Genomic DNA, 20,136 nt, shown 5'->3' with positions numbered 1-20,136 from the left:
GGCAACCGAACCGAATTTTATAATAATAACAAATGCTATTTCGGATCTTATGACGCTGCCGGGCCAATTTACCTCGTTACGAAAAAATGTTAACAGGATCGATGACAACTTTGATAAATTCTTTGGTAAAAAAAATACCAAGCCGGATGAGATCACAATAACTATAAATGATATCACTGCGTATAGACAGGAAATAGAAACAATCAAAACTAATGTTGCAACGAACAAAAAGAGTGTAGACTCGCATGAACGGGAAATAGAAACAATCGGCGCTAATGTTGCAACGATCATAAATAATGTAGACTCGCATGGACGGAAAATAGAAACAATCAAAACTGATGTTACAACGATCATAAATAATATGGACGCACATACACAGGAAATAGGAACAATCAAAACTGATATTGAAGCGAACAAAAAGAGTGTGGACGCCCATACACAGGAAATAGGAACAATCAAAACTGATGTTGAAGCGAACAAAAAAAATGTAGACGCGTATTGGCGGGGAATAGGAATAATCAAAACTGATGTTGCAGCGAACAAAAAAAGCATAGACGTGCATACATATGAAATAGGAACAATCAAACTTGATGTTGCAGCGAACAAAAAAAGTATGACCGAGAATACACGGGAAATAGAAACAATCAAAACTAATGTTGTAACGATCATAAATAATGTAGACGCGCATGGACAGAGAATAGAAACAATTAACACTAATGCTATAGCGAGCAAAAAAAGTATAGACGTGCATGAAGGGGAAATAGAAGTACTCAAAATTAATGTTATAGCGAACAAAAAAAGTATAGACACGCATATACAGGAAATAAATACACTCATTACTAGGGTTGCAGCGAACAAAAAAGATGTGGACACGCATATACAGGAAATAGGAACGATTAAAACTGATGTTGAAGCGATTAAAGACGGACTACCGAGAGTAGCAGAGCAATTCGAAAAAATAAAAATCCCTCATGAGAACATCATCAACACAGTATACACAATTCGGCATGGATCATTCGATTGGACTCCTACACAGAATACAGTAAATATTACCGCAACTGTCAAGGGTATTTATCGATTGACACTGGTTTCAATGATGCAGTTTAATATATTATCGTCGAGTTCATCCGGGTTTAACAATACAATATCAACAATTATAGACAGGAACGCAACTGAACAGTTTACAATTTATGCCGTTGATAGAAATCTAACCCGGGCAAACATTACATGGTATGTGGAATTTGCAGCGAATCTAAGTAATTAAAAACACTAGCTCTTTTAAAATAAAAATGACCACCAAGGAAATTGAATCAGAGGTATCACCGACGTCACATCAATATCGATTCGATACCGCAAAAGAATTTTCCGCGAACTTGAAAACGCTTTCCGAACAATACCGTGCAAAAATAAAAAAATACCGTCGTAAAATAACCGCCATCGACGCGGTCGTGTACTCGGTATCGGGTATAGTAGCTGGCGCCGGTGTTATTTTATCCACGGTGACCACGATAGCCCCGATCGCTGTTCCAATCGCTGTCTCCGCAATGACAACAGTTGCTGGAGTTGCCAACGCAATCACTAGGAAGATATCATCGTGTTTTCAGAAAAAACTCAACGAGTATACAGTAAAACATCAAATAGTATCCGACGCATACTCGAAATTATCCGGGTTGATCTCGTTATCGATTGATAATTTGTTCGTATCCGATGTTGAATTCTCCACGATGGTCCAGTTATATAGCTCCGCGATGTCAAAAATCGAGGATTTTCAACTGGAAGCCGAAACCACCTGGTTGTTAAAATTAGACACTAAAAACAACGAATAATAATAATGTCGCTGAACCCCGAAGGGTCTCAATTACTTCAGCGGATCGCGGAGAATACCACTCCGGTACAAACAAATATGATATCGATAACATCAACGAAACCCGAATTCAGTGTAAACTTTCCATCACCGGTTCCAGTAAAGGAAATAGCGCTGGCAAAATTGCGAGTATATCACAGTTGGCCTAATATCCGAGCGGACGCATTTAACGGACAACAACCTAATAACTCGCTGGTTTTTGCACGGACAAATAAACCCGATGGGACCCCAGACTGGGAGGAGGTTACAATACCAACTGGGTCATACCAAATAGAGCAAATCAATAAAGAATTTCAACGCAGGATAAAATCGATCACAGGAAAGGAATCAAAAATCGCTATTACGGTTCATGAACCGACGTTATCGTCGACGATTGAAATAAGCACACCGGGGTATATGGTTGATATTTATAACAGTTCAATAAGAACCATACTTGGATGGCCTGAGAATCCACCCGCGGATGCCCCCCCATCAACTATCCTCAGACACGATAACGGAGATGGTGGTAGGCATATTGCTCCATACAACGTAAATATTGCATCGGTGATAGCGATTAATCTAGTGTGTGATGCTATCGAAGGAAGTTACCAGGTAGATACCAAGCAATCAAATCAGGCTCAACAGGGATATATCCTTTATTCGTTTTCACCAACAGCCCCTCCGGGATTTTTAATCGTTGAGAGTCCGATTAATCCGGTCTATATGCGATGCCATGATCGGTTTTTAACGAGAATTAATTTTAGAATTACCGATCAGTCAAATAACCTAATTGATCTGCAAGAGGAGGAGTTAGTGATCACTCTGTTTGTAAGATCATAAAGATTTTCATTGTAAATAACCACTTAGCAGCAGAGGGGGCGATGACATCGACGCGGTCGTCGATGTGCTTACCGGACGCTGACGACGCTGGGGATCAGCGCGCAGAAGGTGTTAATTAAACCAAATGACGACACGACGATTCCCCAACGACGTCGTCGTTTTTTTTTTACCAGGCGCTGACGACACTAGATCGTTGAGTGCAGAAAGTAATAATTAAGCAAAATAACGATTGGACAAAATGTCCGATTCGCCCCCTCTGCTGCTAGGATAACAATCTAAAAAATGATAAGATCAGCAATGATGCAAACTGTAACAAGGATAACAATCTAAAAAATGCTAAGATCAGCAATGATGCAAACTGTAACAAGGATAACAATCTAAAAAATGCTAAGATCAGCAATGATGCAAACTGTAACAAGGATAACAATCTAAAAAATGCTAAGATCAGCAATGATGCAAACTGTAACAAGGATAACAATCTAAAAAATGCTAAGATCAACAATGATGCAAACTGTAACAAGGATAACGATCTAAAAATGATAAGATCAGCAATGATGCAAACTGTAACAAGGATAACAATCTAAAAAATGCTAAGATCAGCAATGATGCAAACTGTAACAAGGATAACAATCTGAAAAATGCTAAGATCAGCAATGATGCAAACTGTAACAAGGATAACAATCTAAAAAATAAGATCAGCAATTATGCAAACTGTAACAAGGATAATGATCTAATGAATGCTAAGATCAGCAATGATGCAAATTGTAACAAGGATAACAATCTAAAAATGCTAAGATCAGCAATGATGCAAACTGTAACAAGGATAACAATCTAAAAAATGCTAAGATCAGCAATGATGCAAACTGTAACAAGGATAACAATCTAAAAAATGCTAAGATGAGCAATGATGCAAACTGTAACAAGGATAACGATCTAAAAAATGATAAGATCAGCAATGATGCAAACTGTAACAAGGATAACAATCTAAAAAATGCTAAGATCAGCAATGATGCAAACTGTAACAAGGATAACAATCTAAAAAATGCTAAGATGAGCAATGATGCAAACTGTAACAAGGATAACGATCTAATAAATGCTAAGATGAGCAATGATGCAAATTGTAACAAGGATAACGATCTAATGAATGCTAAGATGAGCAATGATGCAAACTGTAACAAGGATAATGATCTAATAAATGCTAAGATCAGCAATGATGCAAACTGTAACAAGGATAACGATCTAAAAAATGCTAAAAATGGTTATGCTACATACAAAGAGAGTATGAATGGCAACAAGTTACCATGAAAGGACTGATTTGATGAGATGACGTGCTTATTTTCATATTTAAATAATGTAGTTTTGTTTGGTAGTTTAATTTTTTTGTCCATTTGAGTGCTTAAAAATTGGGTTGATGAATATCCTCCTTCTTTTGAGTTCAGAGCTCCAAAACAAATTTTTAAAATCTTCTGATATGTCTTGACATGACCTGTCTTTTCTGTCACATGGATGATTTCTAATCCAGTTTTAATCAAACTTGAAAGATATGCTTCAATCATTAAGATCAAAGACAAGTTCATTGTAATGGGCAATATCCATGCATACTAATCAGGTGATGTTGTATCTCAATGGTTGATCTTGTTGTCTCTCAGGAAGACACATTTTTGGTTCGAGTTTGATCAGACTTGAAATCTGGTCTTGTATCATCATGGACGGTTTCAGTGATGATTTCCTGATCTATCCTGACCTGTCCTGTTCTTTCTGTCTGATGTATTTCTATCAAACTTGAAAGATATGCTTCAGTCATTAAGATCACATACAAGTTCATTATAATCCATCCATTAGGTGATGTTGTATCTGATTGGCTGATTTTCTTGTCTCTCTAAAAGGCACATTTCTGGTTTAAGTTTGATCAGACTTGAAATCTGAACTTGTGTCATCATGATCTTGGATGGGTTCAATAATGAGCAAAAGCCACACATATTAATGAGGTGAATTTGCATCTGACTGGCAGAGTTTGTGACCAGTGTGGAAGTCGGATTTTTGAAAATTTGATAAGACTTTAGGATTTATGCTTATTTCTTAAAATTTTGGACAATTTCGATAAAGTGTATGATTTCATATATATTTGAGCTTTTAGCTTATATCTTCAAGATTTTGAGAATATTGAAAGTGAACAGGACCCATGCATGTCAGGGAGGTGATCTGGCATCTGATTGTCTGAGCTCGTTGCCACTTGAAACAATATTTTGTATCTGATTTTCTTTAAACAGAAAATTTGTGCCATATTAATGGGACACCTTGCACCTGAATAGCTGAGCTTATTACCTTTTATGATCTTGAGATTACACAGTAAAGATTGTGGTCTTGGATTAACATTTTATCAGTTAGAATGCTTGAGTTTAATTTCCCCATCCAAATTTTCTCATTACTATGTATTCCAAAGCTTTGTTATTATCTTTCTTTGTTATAGTATTTAATTGGTTATAGCATTGGATTTGCATTGTTTGCTTGAGAAAATTATAGAAATTATAATGTTTTTATGACCTGATGCACTAATACCAGATATGCAATGACAGTCATTTAAATAACAAAGGGGCTGAGTAACAAAAGTGGGATAATGACATGCCATTAACATTTGGGTACACCAGGCCCACCAATCCTAACACTAACCTCTTAATGCTGAGCACCAGATGAGGCAGCTGTTAGTACCATTTTATAAGTCTTTGGTATGACTCGACCGGGGATCGAACCCACAACCTCCCATATCTGAGGTGGATGCTCTAACCACTAGGCCACCTTGGGTCTGGTAACAAGGGTGTTGATTTCTTGGGTCTGGTAAAAAGGGTGTTGATTTCTTGGGTCTGGTAACAAGGGTGTTGATTTATTGGGTCTGGTAGCAAGGGTGTAGATTTCATGGGTCTGGTAACAAGGGTGTTGATTTTTTGGGTCTGGTAACAAGGGTGTAGATTTCTTGGGTCTGGTAACAAGGGTGTGGATTTCTTGAATTATATTAATTCTGATAGAGATAACACTTTTTATACCAACAATTGATGCTATTCTTTGTGAAATTATGGATTGTCAAAGCAAGTGATATATCTGCTATTTGAAGTGACAAAGATGACAATGATTCAGTACCAGCCATTATACTTGGGGTTCTAGTTAACATATCAGACATTAGTGTGACACAGGACAATCTTTATGAGCATTTGCTTGTCACTAAAAAACATAGCAACAAAAATTTCAGATTGATAAAAACCAGATTACTACTGACAATTTGAATCCATCAAAATAAATACAGAACTAATGTACTATTTGTAAGGTTATTGAACAAAGACATTTCCAATAATAGTGATTTTTATGATCTGCTGGTACACATAATCACTAAACCTTAAATGACTTCAGCTGTTAGCAATACACTATAAATATTTTGTATGCCATTATCTTCTGAATTTTTTTATCAGGATATGTTAAAATAGGTCAAATGAACATGAATGAAGTTTGGAAGATAGTTTATCCAGGCTGTGTTCTTAAAATCCTGCATAAGCCTGCGATGAATGGTCAAATTTTAAGTTATGTAAGTCAGGTGTGCTATATAAGGCTCACTTAAGTCTCTTTTTTTATTAATGCAGGTTGTGACAGTCTGCCAGCATCCCTTCCCAGCATTCCTGATGTGATGACATGCACTGTACATGCTTCTTGTACAAGAATTGATTGCTGTGTGGAGGTGGCAGAGATAAAGCGCACATTTAACCTGTACCTAGACATTGACTACTGTAATTACAGGCTGACTGTAGGACTAGAAAAACTCCATTTTGATGTTATGTTGAATGACTTGGAATGGGGAGTAGAAAAATCCTTCAGTATACATGGTATTCTAAGAGTGAGGTGAGTGTTATTAACTCCAGTGCATAATGTTCTATGAAACAGAATTTCATTTACTGCAAGATTGCATAGATAATTGAATGACTTGTATTTAATTTAACTGTCGTATTTAATTTAACTGTTATGGACATTTTTTATTTTGCAGCATTTCATCCTAATGTCAGAGCAATTACTATCCAGCACTAACATTTTATCACTTATTCCCATCATTTTTTGCTTTTAGATGTGGAAAGGTTTCAGCAATTCAGCCAAAGATGAATTGACTTTTGATGAAATGTAATGAAACTTTATATATTGTGGAAATCAATTTCAGTTTAACATATTTCAGTTACATAAAGAACATTTTTCTTTTAAAAGTGTGTAAAAATCAATATTGCTTTTGTTTTTGAACATTTGTATCATACTTTTGTTGATAGAGTTGTTTCATTGAGTTGATTAGTTGGATATGTGTAAAAAGTGATTAATTGATAAGTAGTTATATATATCTTTACCTAATGACACGATTAAATACTGCATGTGAAAATGACATTTCTCTGCCCAGTTGTGAAAATAGTCCCAAGATTTTCCTTTATTACAGTACAAATTTTTTCTAACTACAGTATATATTTACAAGTCTCTGTGATGTTTCTTCTCAGTTTTGTGCTGGAGGATTTAGCAGGAAAGGACAATTTGCTGCTGACATTCAAAGCAGGAGTGTGTATGGATGCTGGAAGCTGCTCTGTAAACACCATACTGGAAAATTTCATCCTGCCCAAACCTGGCTGCAACTGGAATTTGGGATTCCTCAATTCAGGTTAGTCCACCCATTGTTAGATTTGCTGCATGGTTTCCCAAGCAGCCTGTTCAGAAGTATACTCATTCTAGAAAATAACCTCCCCTGAAATAAATATTTTTACTTCTTAGCTGAGGCCTTTCAGGTAGAGGATGTTCCTAGTTAGTGTAACACTTAAAAAATAGCTTGAATAAGTCTATCATTGCAAGCTTACATGTCTCGTCACATATGAATAAGGCATTATGAACTTCAAAACTGCAGTACATATCAAGATTGCATTTATGCAAAAAGTAAGAACCGCTTGAAATACTGTTTGAGATTTAAAATGAGAAAGAGCCTGGTTGTTATTCAATGTGAAAAAATTACATTCTGTTGGAGCTGTTATCTGGAAACTCATCAATTTGCCTCATGCATTGATTGATTTCTTTATTTCCTTAATCATTTATTTATTTATTGGTTTTTTTCCTAAAGATGATAAAATATATGAACCAAATTAGATATGTAGAAAAAAAAAGGATTATCTTCCCTAGTTCCCTTTTGATTTGTAAAGGTAACTGAATTGGACTGTAATGAATCTTAGCTTATTACTTTGTAGTTCCCATGAACAATATTGTGTTAGGCATTATCGGCACCCTCAACTCAGCTTTGCAGGGAATTTCACTCCCAGACCTTGCTAAATTCTTTAGAGATGATTCCAACAATAAAATTATACCCCCATCCCTAGAATTTGGAATTTTTATCATATGATAAGTGTTTTAGTTAAATTTTAACACACATTATTGTGGTTTCTATCCTCCTATCACTCATCTCTTCTCAGTTTTGTTGCAGTTTATTTTCAGGTATTCCTATATAGCAGACTAAAAAAGGGTTTGTGTATAGTGTAAACCAAATTTAGTTGTATAATTTTGTGTATAGTGTAAACTAAGATTAGTTATATAATTTTGTGTATAGTGTAAACCAAATTTCTGTGTATAGTGTAAACCAAAATTAGTTGTATAATTTTGTGTATAGTGTAAAGTAAGATTAGTTATATAACTATGTGTATAGTGTAAATCAAACTTCTGTGTATGGTGTTAACTAAGATTAGTTATATAATTTTGTGTTTAGTGTAAACCAAAATTAGTTATATAATTTTATTCTTGTTTTGTAGAGAAGTTGCCTTCTTCAGTATCAGTGGTAGTAGAAGTTGCTGTTGTTGTGTTCTTAGCATAACAACAGCTTTTTTTAAAATGACAAGTCCTTAATTTGAAACAAATTTAGCTTTTGATTCATCTAACATAGTATGCATTTAGATTGCATTATAACAATTTTGTTTTTACTTACAAATGTTGCTGGAATAAAGGTGATGTGTGATCATATGGCACAATTAGTTTCACATCAGATGACAGTTCCATTCTGTTTTGAAGGATGGTAATCTTTAGGGAATATTTGCCAAGCAGAGGCAAGTGAAGAAACTAGTACACTAAACAGTAGTTAAACTATATTCCCGTTACAATTAATAAAGTGTGAAATAGAATGTCATAAACAAAACCAAAAGTCATGTTTGTGTGTTGTTTGAAGTAAAGTAATTCAAAAAGTCATTTGGTGTTTCATGCTAAGCCATGTGACTCCAAGTGCATCTTGGCAAATTAATTTCAGACTATGCTAAATTTAAGTAATTCAGAGCACAAAATGTGTGTATTGATCATTATCAGTTTGTAATTGTCAAGAATCCAAAGAGCTAGTAACAATGTAGTCCAGCTTGGGACATTAACTTTTTATAATTAAATGCACTTAAAATCAGTGCCAAACTTTTGCCTAATTAATGGTAAGACAAAAGGTAAAATTATAGTTCCAATCTGGTAACACATGTTAAGGATATAATTGTAATGAGGGGGGAGTTCTGGCAAGCAAGATGTACTAACATTTTATTGGGATATTGCAAAATAAATATTTGGGGACAGCAGTGGATATTGGGGCTACCAGGTGGTCATCCTGGTACATAGAAATCTACCGACTGCTGGAGCAATTTTTAATGCAGAATTCCTTATGCTGTATGGTCCTTTTACACTGACTGCATTAAATATACAGTCCATAGTCAGATTACACTACAAGTTGATACTAATGCACAAATTAAACAGAAATGTCTTGTCCAGATTTAAAACAATTTTGCCTAAAGACTTTTTCATACTAACATAATGATATAAGCAGGGTAAAATGAACTTTTTATTTTGCAAATTAAATGAGTTACATGCAGATGTATATGTATTTTAATAGTTGTTCAAGTGATACATTCAGTAGTTGTTCAAGTGATACATTCAGTAGTTGTTCAAGTGATACATTCAGTAGTTGTTCAAGTGATGCATTCAATAGTTGTTCAAGTGATACATTCAATAGTTGTTCAAGTGATACATTCAATAATTGTTCAAGTGATACATTCTGTGGTTTAGTACATGGTCTTGTATCTAATTCTGATATTATGGAAGACTCAACTAGAAACAGCTTTTGACAAGAAAAATTCACTTTTTCTCAACCAGAAAGTTTTTGGTTCTGTTCAGTAAGGGTCAGAAGTGATCCTTAAAAAATCAATTTCATCCAGAGAAACAACCTGGAAAAGAATTGGGATTATTTTAAGCATGGAAACACCTGTATCTTTCTGGGAGGTGGCAGGTATGCAGTTAATACTGAATGAATGAGCATATCAACATATTTTCTTTGGTTAGTGCTTTTAATTTAAAAATGTCAACTGCAATATACTGATCCAGCATGGGAATCGCCTGCCCTGATAATAATCCTAAATATTTTGATGTGGTTCCTTCACTTGAATGGATGAATGCTATTAACATTCGGTATTCACTAAACAATATAGCAATATATTTCTGGTTCTGATTGAAAAAGGTGCTCATTTAATCTCCAACACAGCACCATTTTGGCCATAACAAATATCTTGTCATCGCTGCACTTCTTGCATCAATGGTGGCATTGATGTGGGGTTGTCATGAAACATGTATTAGATCCTGTAATTTTCTCATGAAGGAGTTTGAAAACTAGACCTTATTGCCCCTGGAGTCATTTCAAAGGTCATTGCCTGCATTTTTTGTACCTCAAAGAGCTTTTGAGCAAAGTGATTTGTACATATACAAGTGAATTTTGATAAGACTTTCTAGTTACATTCCAGTAAGTTGATAGACAACACTGTGACATTGATTTTGATGTTCAAGTGTCTCAACTTGTGTTTTAAATTCATGATCATGATAACACAAATAAGTGTGATTGGATTTGTATCCAACTCATTTTGTTAATATATTTAAAGAATTACTTGAATGATGATAGTTCAATTACTTTGTTTTCTTTTTTTCTTTAAAAAAATAATAATTATGGATTTAACAAACTTAGCATGTGGGTATATCTTTACATTATAAGTTCTGTGATCTTCCATCCTTAATATAACGTCAAGGACAATGATACAAATTTCATACTGTACATAAAGTTATCTGGTCAACATGTTAACTCAAACATACAATATTTTAGTGAAAAAAATTTGGTATCTTAAAGATATCGAAGATGGATTAAATACTAAAAAGTTAAATAGAAGAATGCTACCTATTGTGAAATCATATAAATTATGTTTGGCCAGTAGAGCATCAGTCCCATCATGGTTCTCTTGTTGTACACATAATGCTAATGCTGAAAGAGAGCTATGTTTTTATTTGCAGGTTTTAACTATACCAACTGGTTAAAAGAGCATGGTTTATCTGTGGGCTCTGAACTGAAGGAATATGCACGACTACAGCTGCTGAACACTTTGGGTGTGTCTGACTTCCTCCTTAAGGCTGCATGTGATAACCTCGACTTGCAGTATTTCCCACAGCAATATGGCTGGAAGACAAAAGGTAGGGTTGAAATAGTATATATAAGTAAACCACTTGAGGGATCTGCAGTCCCATGAGATAAGACTTCAAGAATTAAAGTTTGGTTTGATGTTCACCCACACCATGGTTTTGGGTTATTTATTTGGGAAAAAAAATTTGTTTTCTGGTCATGAGAGATTGAATTTTGTCCTCACACAAAAGCTTGTTCTTCATGCTTCTCTCACTTGCATGCACAGAGAGAGAGAGAGAGAATCACCAATTCCTAACTTGTTGAATTAATTCCAAATCAGCTTTTAGTGTTTTATGTTTCCCTTGACATGCCATGATTTGTGGCCATAATGTGAATTTTAACAATTGCTCTATAATATTGAGAGAAACTGTTAACATCACAATTGAAAGTATTGAATTATATCTGCTTAATTTATGAAAAATGTTTATCAACTCTCTAAATCCTTTACTGTTTCTCTGAGCATGTCAAAATTTGTTTATTTCTGGATTTGGATCTTTACTATATTTCATTCCTTTCAAAGGCATATTGAACCCAATAAAACTCTTAAAAATACTGATGACAAAAATGTAACAAAAAAGAACAAAAAATATGATTTATGTTTCAATTTGTTTATAAAATTTTTATATTTAAAGAATTTTTCAGGTTAATTCTCAAAAAAGATTTTATCCCTCATATTTAAATAATAAAATGAAGATTTTTGTACTGTATAGTTTTCCATTGGCTTTATTATTTCCAATATATGATATAGGAAGTGCATGTTGTAGTAACCAAGCATTTACATTGCTGTTCTCATCACAGAAATTTCTGTTTTGGGTTTCCCACTACAGGGTTAGGAGTAAACCTCAAAAACTATTTTTAAAAAATAGTTTCATTTTGATCTTAGAAACCTAAAGAAAGTCTTTAAAAAATGAAGGAAAGGAAACCTAATTTGAAAAAGAAATTTTTTTTTTTAAATGTTGAATGACTCTACCCCAACCCCACAAAAATGCTTGTTTTACACATTGTTTTTCATTATGCAAGACTAGTGGTTGAGGAAGGATGTGAATTATGCGAATTAAAGAAACCCATCATTTTATTCTATCATTCATATGATACTTTATCAGATTTTCAATAAATGTTATTCTAGCCACAGACATAATCTGGTAACTGTTTTATATCATGTACTTCAAATTTTTTTTAAACCTGATAATTAAAACTTAAAAATCCCCTCAATTGTTAAAATTTAATTTCACTTCTAACCTTGCTACTAATAAGAAAAGGTAATTAAACCAGTATGTGAACAGTTAACATGCATTCCAGGTTCACAAATTTGAGGCAAATATGGCATTAGTTAAATCTGACATTTTCGTTGTTTCTTTGATTTAATGCATTAGACCTTCATTTGGCCCTGAGTGGTCAAGTGGTCTAAAGTGCTCACCTTTCCGGATCACTGTCATCTCACCTCTGTCTGCGTGTGTTCGAGTCCAAGGCCTGGCTAGCGTGGGTACGTGGGAAAGCCTGCCAGTAGCTTCTCATGGGTCGGTGGTTCTTCTCTGGGTTTTCCAGGGTTCTTCCTCCACCAGTTATACTGGCCGCCATGTATAGCCTATCTTGTGCTGAAAAATGGCGTTAAACCCTAGGACAACAACAACAACAACAACAACAAAAGACCTTCATTCAGTAGCAGAGAAATTTCCACAGAATACAGAATACTGCATAACTGTCACCATACATCCTCACCAGCATTAGGTGCAGTTGGTACAATTATTTTAATAAATATACTATCAGTGAAAGCATCTCATTGCATAGTCGAAAAGGTCTCTTTTTAAGGACATGACCATGGATTTTGATGTATAAGTCAAGCCCATACATGATCAGATTGAGCTTTGTTAATAATAATAATATATGATTAATGGTTTTAATACATTATTTTATTCAGCTTTAAGAATAATAATATACATAATAAGGACTTTTGTTGAGCTTAATACATTGTTTTATTGAGCTTTGACAATAATGGAAGTCAGATGGTTTAGATGATACAAACTACTCTATATTTTATCACCAGTTCACTCAAACAAGTCTATTTGATGAGTCACTGTATGATGTCTCAGGTCTCTATTTATACATAGAAATGTGGGGGTCTTTTTTGTGTTGCATGGTGGTCACATACCATTAGTTCTTGTGCATCACATGTGATTGTGTGCATTTTTTGCTCCAGTAATCCACCACCATCCCCACAGCCTACCTTTTGATGAGGTGGACTTTTCTTGCACTCCCTCCTCCAATTGCCTTCACCTGATTTTATGTATTTCATGTACATTACAATGCATGCCCCTCATTACTACATGCACTTCTGCAGCAGTCCTGAGAGCTGTAATACATCCTTTTTTCAGTGCAATGCCTTAGCCAGTTGTGTGCTTGTTTTAATGTCCCTCTGGAACCTTTTAGTGGAAATGTTCATCTTGTGTTAATTCATTTGCTTGCCCCCTCCATAACACATATACCTCTATGTATGCATAGTTAATTACAGTAGCTCAGTTTCTGAACTGCAGCTCCATGTACAGTGGCACAGTCAGATTTGCTGTCCTTGTGCAGCTCCTTAGCCACTTGCATCGTATACTGCTGTACTTTCCACAGCCTGTTTGTTGGGGGGGGGGGGGCTTCATTTTGTGTTACTTCATTATCTTGCCCACAACACTACCTCCATTAGATCCCTAGTTACTTGCAGAACAGTTTCTGAAGTGCAGCTCCCTAGCCAGATGCACACTCATAAGGTTTCGGGGCAAATCCACAGTTGCTGCACACATGCTGCTCCTTAGCTAGTTGCATCATGCTCAGTGTATTTTCCTTAGTTTATATGTATCATATGCAGTTATTTGTTGGGGGGGGGGCTTCATTTCATGTTACTTTATTCTCTTGCCCCCAATAATATCTGTACCTCAATCAGATCTTTGGTTACTTACAGTAGTCCCTGTTGCAACTCCATAGTTAGTTGCACCTTGATTGGTATATGCAGCTTCTTAGCCAGTTGCACCATACTCTACCATATTTGTCCTTGGTATCATGTATTTTGTTGCATGCTTACAAGTTAGTGAGATGCATCTAACTTGCTGATTGTGTGCCACAAAGTTGCTCCCAGTATATGCCAGAGTTGTAAATAGATGGATATATCATTTATATAGTTCAAGAATAAATATTTCAGCTACCATTTCTTTTTTTGCGTATTATGTGAATAATAACATATAACACTGGACAACAAATTTTTACAAAAGTCATGTTACTGAAATAAAATTAGTCAATTCTTATCAATTTTTATGTGCTGAACACGAATATGACAGTCAAATTGCAAAATTGGCTCTAGTTTTTTTGTAATCTGCAAGAAATTAATGTTTACATAACGAAATGCATTCCAATAGTAAAAGGTCAACTGTAATAGCCTACCTATAAAAAATCAAGTCATTGACTACATCTTAGATTTCTTCGCCTGTCTCTTGTACAGCTTTCAGGAGCATCTCTGAGGAGTGTCCAGCAGTAGTCAGCCAGCATTGTAGTGGACCATTTTCCCTGGTATCTTTGTTCCATTGTTGCGATATCTTGATGAAAACGTTCGCCGTGTTCATCACTAACAATACCACAGTTGCTAGGAAAGAAATCCAAATGGGAATGAAGGAAGTGAATCTTTAGAGACATATTGCAGCCAAGTTTCTTATACTTCATCAACATGTCTTCTACTAGTTCCTTATAGTTTTCTGCCCTAACATTTCCGAGGAAGTTTGTAGAAACTAGGCGAAAAGCATTCCATGCTTGTTTCGCGTCACCTTCCAGCAAGTTGTTGAACCGGTCATCTTTGAAAAGCTCTCGAATCTGAGGACCCACAAAAACTCCCTCTTTAATCTTTGCTTCGCTGAGTCGAGGGAATTTTTCATGCAGGTATCGGAATGCTGGCAAAGTCCGGTCAATGGCTTTCACGAAGTTCTTCATCAAACCTAGTTTGATGTGAAGGGGTGGTAGCAAGATTTTCTGAGCCTCAACCAGAGCTGGGTGTTGGATATTCTTCTCTCCAATGGCTACATTCTGCCTGTGAGTCCATTCCTTCCTCATGTAGTGCATTTCCCTTGCTCGGCTATCCCACTCGCATAAGAAACACATGTATTTTGTATATCCTTGCTGCAGTCCCATTAAAAGGGCAACTACCTTCAAATCACCACAGAGGTGCCAGCTGTACTTGTTATACTCAATGGAATTCAGTAGCTGCCTTAAGTTATCGTATGTCTCTTTCATATGGACAGCATACGCTACTGGAATAGATGGAAGAATGTTTCCATTGTGCAAAAGCACAGCCTTGAGACTCAGTTTCGAAGAGTCCACAAATAGTCTCCATTCTTGTGGGTCATGAGTGATTTTTAAAGCATTCATGAGGCCCTCAATATCGGAACAGAATATCAGATTACTTTCCTTTCTGAAGAAAGGCTCCAATTGCTGGTGGCGCTTTCGATATGCAGTAATTGTGACATCTTCTTCTAGAAGATTCCATTGTTGGAGTCTTGATCCTAGCAATTCTGCCTTGTTCTTTGATAAGTCCAAATCACGAATCAGGTCATTTAGTTCTTCCTGTCTTATTCTGTGTGGGGTTGATGATGCACCACAGTGAAAATCTGGATCACTGCATGCAGATGGACCAGGAGAAGAACAGGTCGACTCACCTTTGTCTTCGTCAGATGAATCAAGAGAATATTCTGCTGGAGGTTCTGGAATAGGAAGTCCCTCACCATGTGGAACTGGTCTCAATGCAGACGGAATGTTTGGGTAGACTATTCTCGACTTCTTTCGCTTCGTTATTCCGCCGGAAAGAGGAGGAACCAAGCAGAAGTAACAGTCATTTAGGTGGTTGCTTGGCTCTCTCCACACCATTGGGACTGCAAACGGCATTGATGACCTTTTGCAATTCAACCACTGTGAAAGCTGTGTTGTACATGTAGCACAGCATATATGCGGAGCCCAAGGCTTGTCTTGGTCACCAACCTTGCATCCGAAGTAAAGATGATATGCCTTCTTCACTTGAGAATTGATACTTTTCTTCTGGTTGGCAAATGTCACTTCCCCACAAATATAGCAAAAATTGTCCGCGGTATTAACACACTTTCGAGGCATTACTGTTCTTTATTGTACGTAAATGGATAAAATAATAAGTTTTATGTAACAGTAGCTTGAACTGTCTCGCACAACGTCTAAAATATTTTAAATGCTGAACCTATCTGATTGGGCTTTATATAGTACACTGCTTACGTCAGCTTCAGCAGCCGCCTGGCATTAGTATAATAGGCCTACACATGTATAGTACACTGCTGACGTCAACTTACTTCAGCAGCCGCATGGCATTAGTATTGCACTGCATCAGAAAATGATGCAATCAACTGTGGATGATGTGAGCATGATGGTATTATGCAATGTTACATCATTATTCCGGATGTTGCTGCAGTCCTACTGGAGAAATTTACACAGTGAAACATAGAAAATGAGGTATATGAATATCTTCAAAACGAGAGCCAATACAAATTTTTCACGGTTATATTCGTGTTCGGCACACCAAAATACTACAGATTAGGGCCTTTTCAAGTCAGTAATGATTTCACTGTTGACCAGTGTAATTAAGGGCTTTGTTTTGAGTTTATTACATTGTTTTCAGAGGTATGGTATATATCTTACAGCTATCAGTAAAAGAATGCATAAAGTAAAATGAAATCCCATGAGTGAATGTTTTATTACTTTCATACCATGATCAAGAAATATCCTTGCATGAGTAAAATGTGTTGTTTTATGGAACAGAAATCATTGTGGGGAATTTCTTGCTTTGCTGTTGAGCATATGTGACCAGTTCAATAAATCAGAATTCAGAATAATTTTATGAAAGTAATAATAAATGTTACAGGTTTTGTTACGCTCACATCAAAACAACTGCATGTCTTTTGTGAATGCATTTCTTCACAAGGATTCCTTAACTTGGGTGGGGATACATGCAGTCATGTTTCCAGGAGAAAACACAATAATTATCCTGTTTTATGAAATGAGAATTATAATTATCATGTTCTGAAAGTTAGAAGTTCTATTTTTCCTTTAATTTTGCCACTTAAAGTGGTTCATGTGTGGAAGAATGCATGTTAATTAACTGTATTTAATTCTTCGCAAATGTGTTCAGTGAAGACCAATACCCATTAGCCTCAATATGATGTGTTTACTTTTAAACATAATTAGAAATATACTGTGCTGTCAGATCAGGGTCTATGCTGCTTGAGTATATTAGGTTATAGTATAATCTTCTTGTTTGGAAACATATTTAGAAATATAATGTGCTGTCATATCAAGGTATTTACCTCTTGTTTGAAAACATTTGAAATATAATATGCCTTCTGATTCAAATCTGCACATCTTTCTTGAAAATGTAACTAGAAATATAATGTGTTGTACTATCAGGATCTACACTTCTTTCTTGAAAACATTAGCAATATGATCTGTTGGCAGATAGGGTCTGCATTGCTTGCTTGAAAACATTATTAGAAATATAATGTGTTGATGGAACAGTGTCTGCATTCCTTGCTTGAAAAGATGATTAGAAATATAATGTGTTGATGGAACAATGTATACATTCCTTGCTTGAAAACATGATTAGAAATATAATGTGTTGAAGGAACAGTGTCTAAATTCCTTGCATGAAAAGGTGATTAGAAATATAATGTGTTGACAGAACAGTGTCTACATTCCTTGCTTGAAAACATGATTAGAAATATTATGTGTTGATGGAACAGTGTCTACTTTCCTTGCTTGAAAACATGATTAGAAATATAATTTGTTGATGTAGCAGTGTCTACACTGCTTTCTTGAAAACATGATTAGAAATATAATGTGTTGATATAACAGTGTCTACATTCCTTGCTTGAAAACATGATCAGAAATATAATGTGTTGATGGACCAGGGTTGCTTGCTTTAAAATATTCTTGAAAATATAATGTGCTGACAGGTCAATGTCTTTACTGTTTACTTGAAAACATGATTGGAAATATAATTTGCTGGCATATGAGGATTTACATTTCTTTCTTGAAAATATAAATATAAATATAATGTGTTGACAGATCATGTTCAGATCAAGGTCAGTGCTGTCTGAATACATAATTAAAATTACAATGCACTGCTGTCAGATCAAGGTCATTGCTGTGTCTGAAGACATAATAATTAAAAGTATAATGCACTGTCAGATCAATGTCATTGGTGTCTAAAGACATAATTAAAAGTATAAATGCACTGTCAGATCAAGGTTAATGCTGTCTGAAGACATAATTAAAAGTATAATGCACTGTCAGATCAAGGTTATTGCTGTGTCTGAAGACATAATTAAAAGTATAATGCACTGTCAGATCAAGGTTATTGCTGTGTCTGAAGACATAATTAAAAGTACAATGCACTGTCAGATCAATGTCACTGCTGTCTAAAGACATAATCAAAAGTATAATGCACTGTCATATCAAAGTCAATGCTGTCTGAAGACATAATTAAAAGTACAATACACTGTCAGATCAAGATCATTGCTGTCTGAAGCCAGTTAAAAGTATAATGCATTGTCAGATCAATGTCATTGGTGTCTAAAGACATAATTAAAAGTATAATGTATTGTCAGATCAATGTCATTGCTGTCTGAAGACATAATTAAAAGTATAATGCACTGTCAGATCAATGTCATTGCTGTCTGAAGACAATTTAAAGTACAATGCACTGTCAGATCAAGGTCATTGCTGTCTGAAGACATAATAATTAAAAGTATAATGCACTGTCAGATCAATGTCATTGCTGTCCGAAGACAATTTAAAGTACAATGCACTGTCAGATCAAGGTCATTGCTGTCTGAAGACATAATTAAAAGTATAATGCACTGTCAGATCAATGTCATTGGTGTCTAAAGACATAATTAAAAGTATAATACACTGTCAGATCAAGGTCAATGCTGTCTGAAGACAATTTAAAGTACAATGCACTGTCAGATCAAGGTCATTGCTGTCTGAAGACATAATTAAAAGTATAATGCATTGTCAGATCAATGTCATTGCTGTTTGAAGACTTAATGAAAAGTACAATGCACTGTCAGATCAAACTCAATGCTGTCTGAAGACAATTAAAAGTATGATGCATTGTCAGATCAATGTCATTGCTGTTTGAAGACTTAATGAAAAGTACAATGCACTGTCAGATCAAACTCAATGCTGTCTGAAGACATAATTAAAAGTATAATGCATTGTCAGATCAATGTCATTGCTGTTTGAAGACTTAATGAAAAGTACAGTGCAACGTCAGATCAAAGTCAGTGCTGTCTGAAGACATAATTAAAATACAATGCACTGTCAGATCAATGTCATTGGTGTCTAAAGACATAATTAAAAGTACGATGCACTGTCAGATCAAGGTCATTGCTGTCTGAAGACATAATTAAAAGTATAATCCACTGTCAGATCAAGGTCAATGCCATCTGAAGACATAATTAAAAGTATAATACACTGTCAGATCAATGTCATTGGTGCCTAAAGACATAATTAAAAGTATAAATGCACTATTAGATTAGTATCTGTGCTTGTTTAAAAATTTGATTATAAATAGAAAGTGTTGTTAGATTAAAGTCTACGCTACTAGCTTGAAAACTTTAGAAACAATGTATTGTCAGATTAGAGTCTATGCTGCTTGCAATAAAAACACTTAGAGATATAATATTCTATAACAGCATGGTTTAGGCTGCTTGCTTGAAAACATGATTATAAATAAAAGAAGATCTGGGTCTACACTGTCGACAATTGGTCATAAGTTTCAATTGAACAGTTAAAGTATCATTGGTTTTTATGGAAGTCAAACCAAATTTTTTCTTAATATGTTGACTTTGGTATTTAAAACTGTAAAAGTCCAAATCAGAGATTATATCAG

General features: G+C 35.2%; 1 protein-coding gene across 1 annotated transcript in view; it reads left to right on the top strand.

The window, feature by feature from the left end:
• Positions 1-20,136, top strand: part of LOC149782251 (uncharacterized) — a 71,026-nt gene that overhangs the window by 26,021 nt on the left and 24,869 nt on the right. Inside the window, exons 6-8 of the mRNA XM_089935101.1 lie at positions 6,313-6,568; positions 7,201-7,358; positions 11,033-11,209. Coding sequence (XP_089791227.1) covers positions 6,313-6,568; positions 7,201-7,358; positions 11,033-11,209 — 591 coding nt within the window. The remainder of the gene's footprint in view (positions 1-6,312; positions 6,569-7,200; positions 7,359-11,032; positions 11,210-20,136) is intronic.

Source organism: Sinohyriopsis cumingii, chromosome 15 (genome assembly GCF_028554795.1).
Source record: "Sinohyriopsis cumingii isolate HCF-2022 chromosome 15, ASM2855479v2, whole genome shotgun sequence".
Classification (NCBI taxonomy): domain Eukaryota; kingdom Metazoa; phylum Mollusca; class Bivalvia; order Unionida; family Unionidae; genus Sinohyriopsis; species Sinohyriopsis cumingii.
The sequence above is the reverse complement of the archived record's forward strand: the minus strand, read 5'-3'. Positions and strand labels throughout refer to the sequence as shown.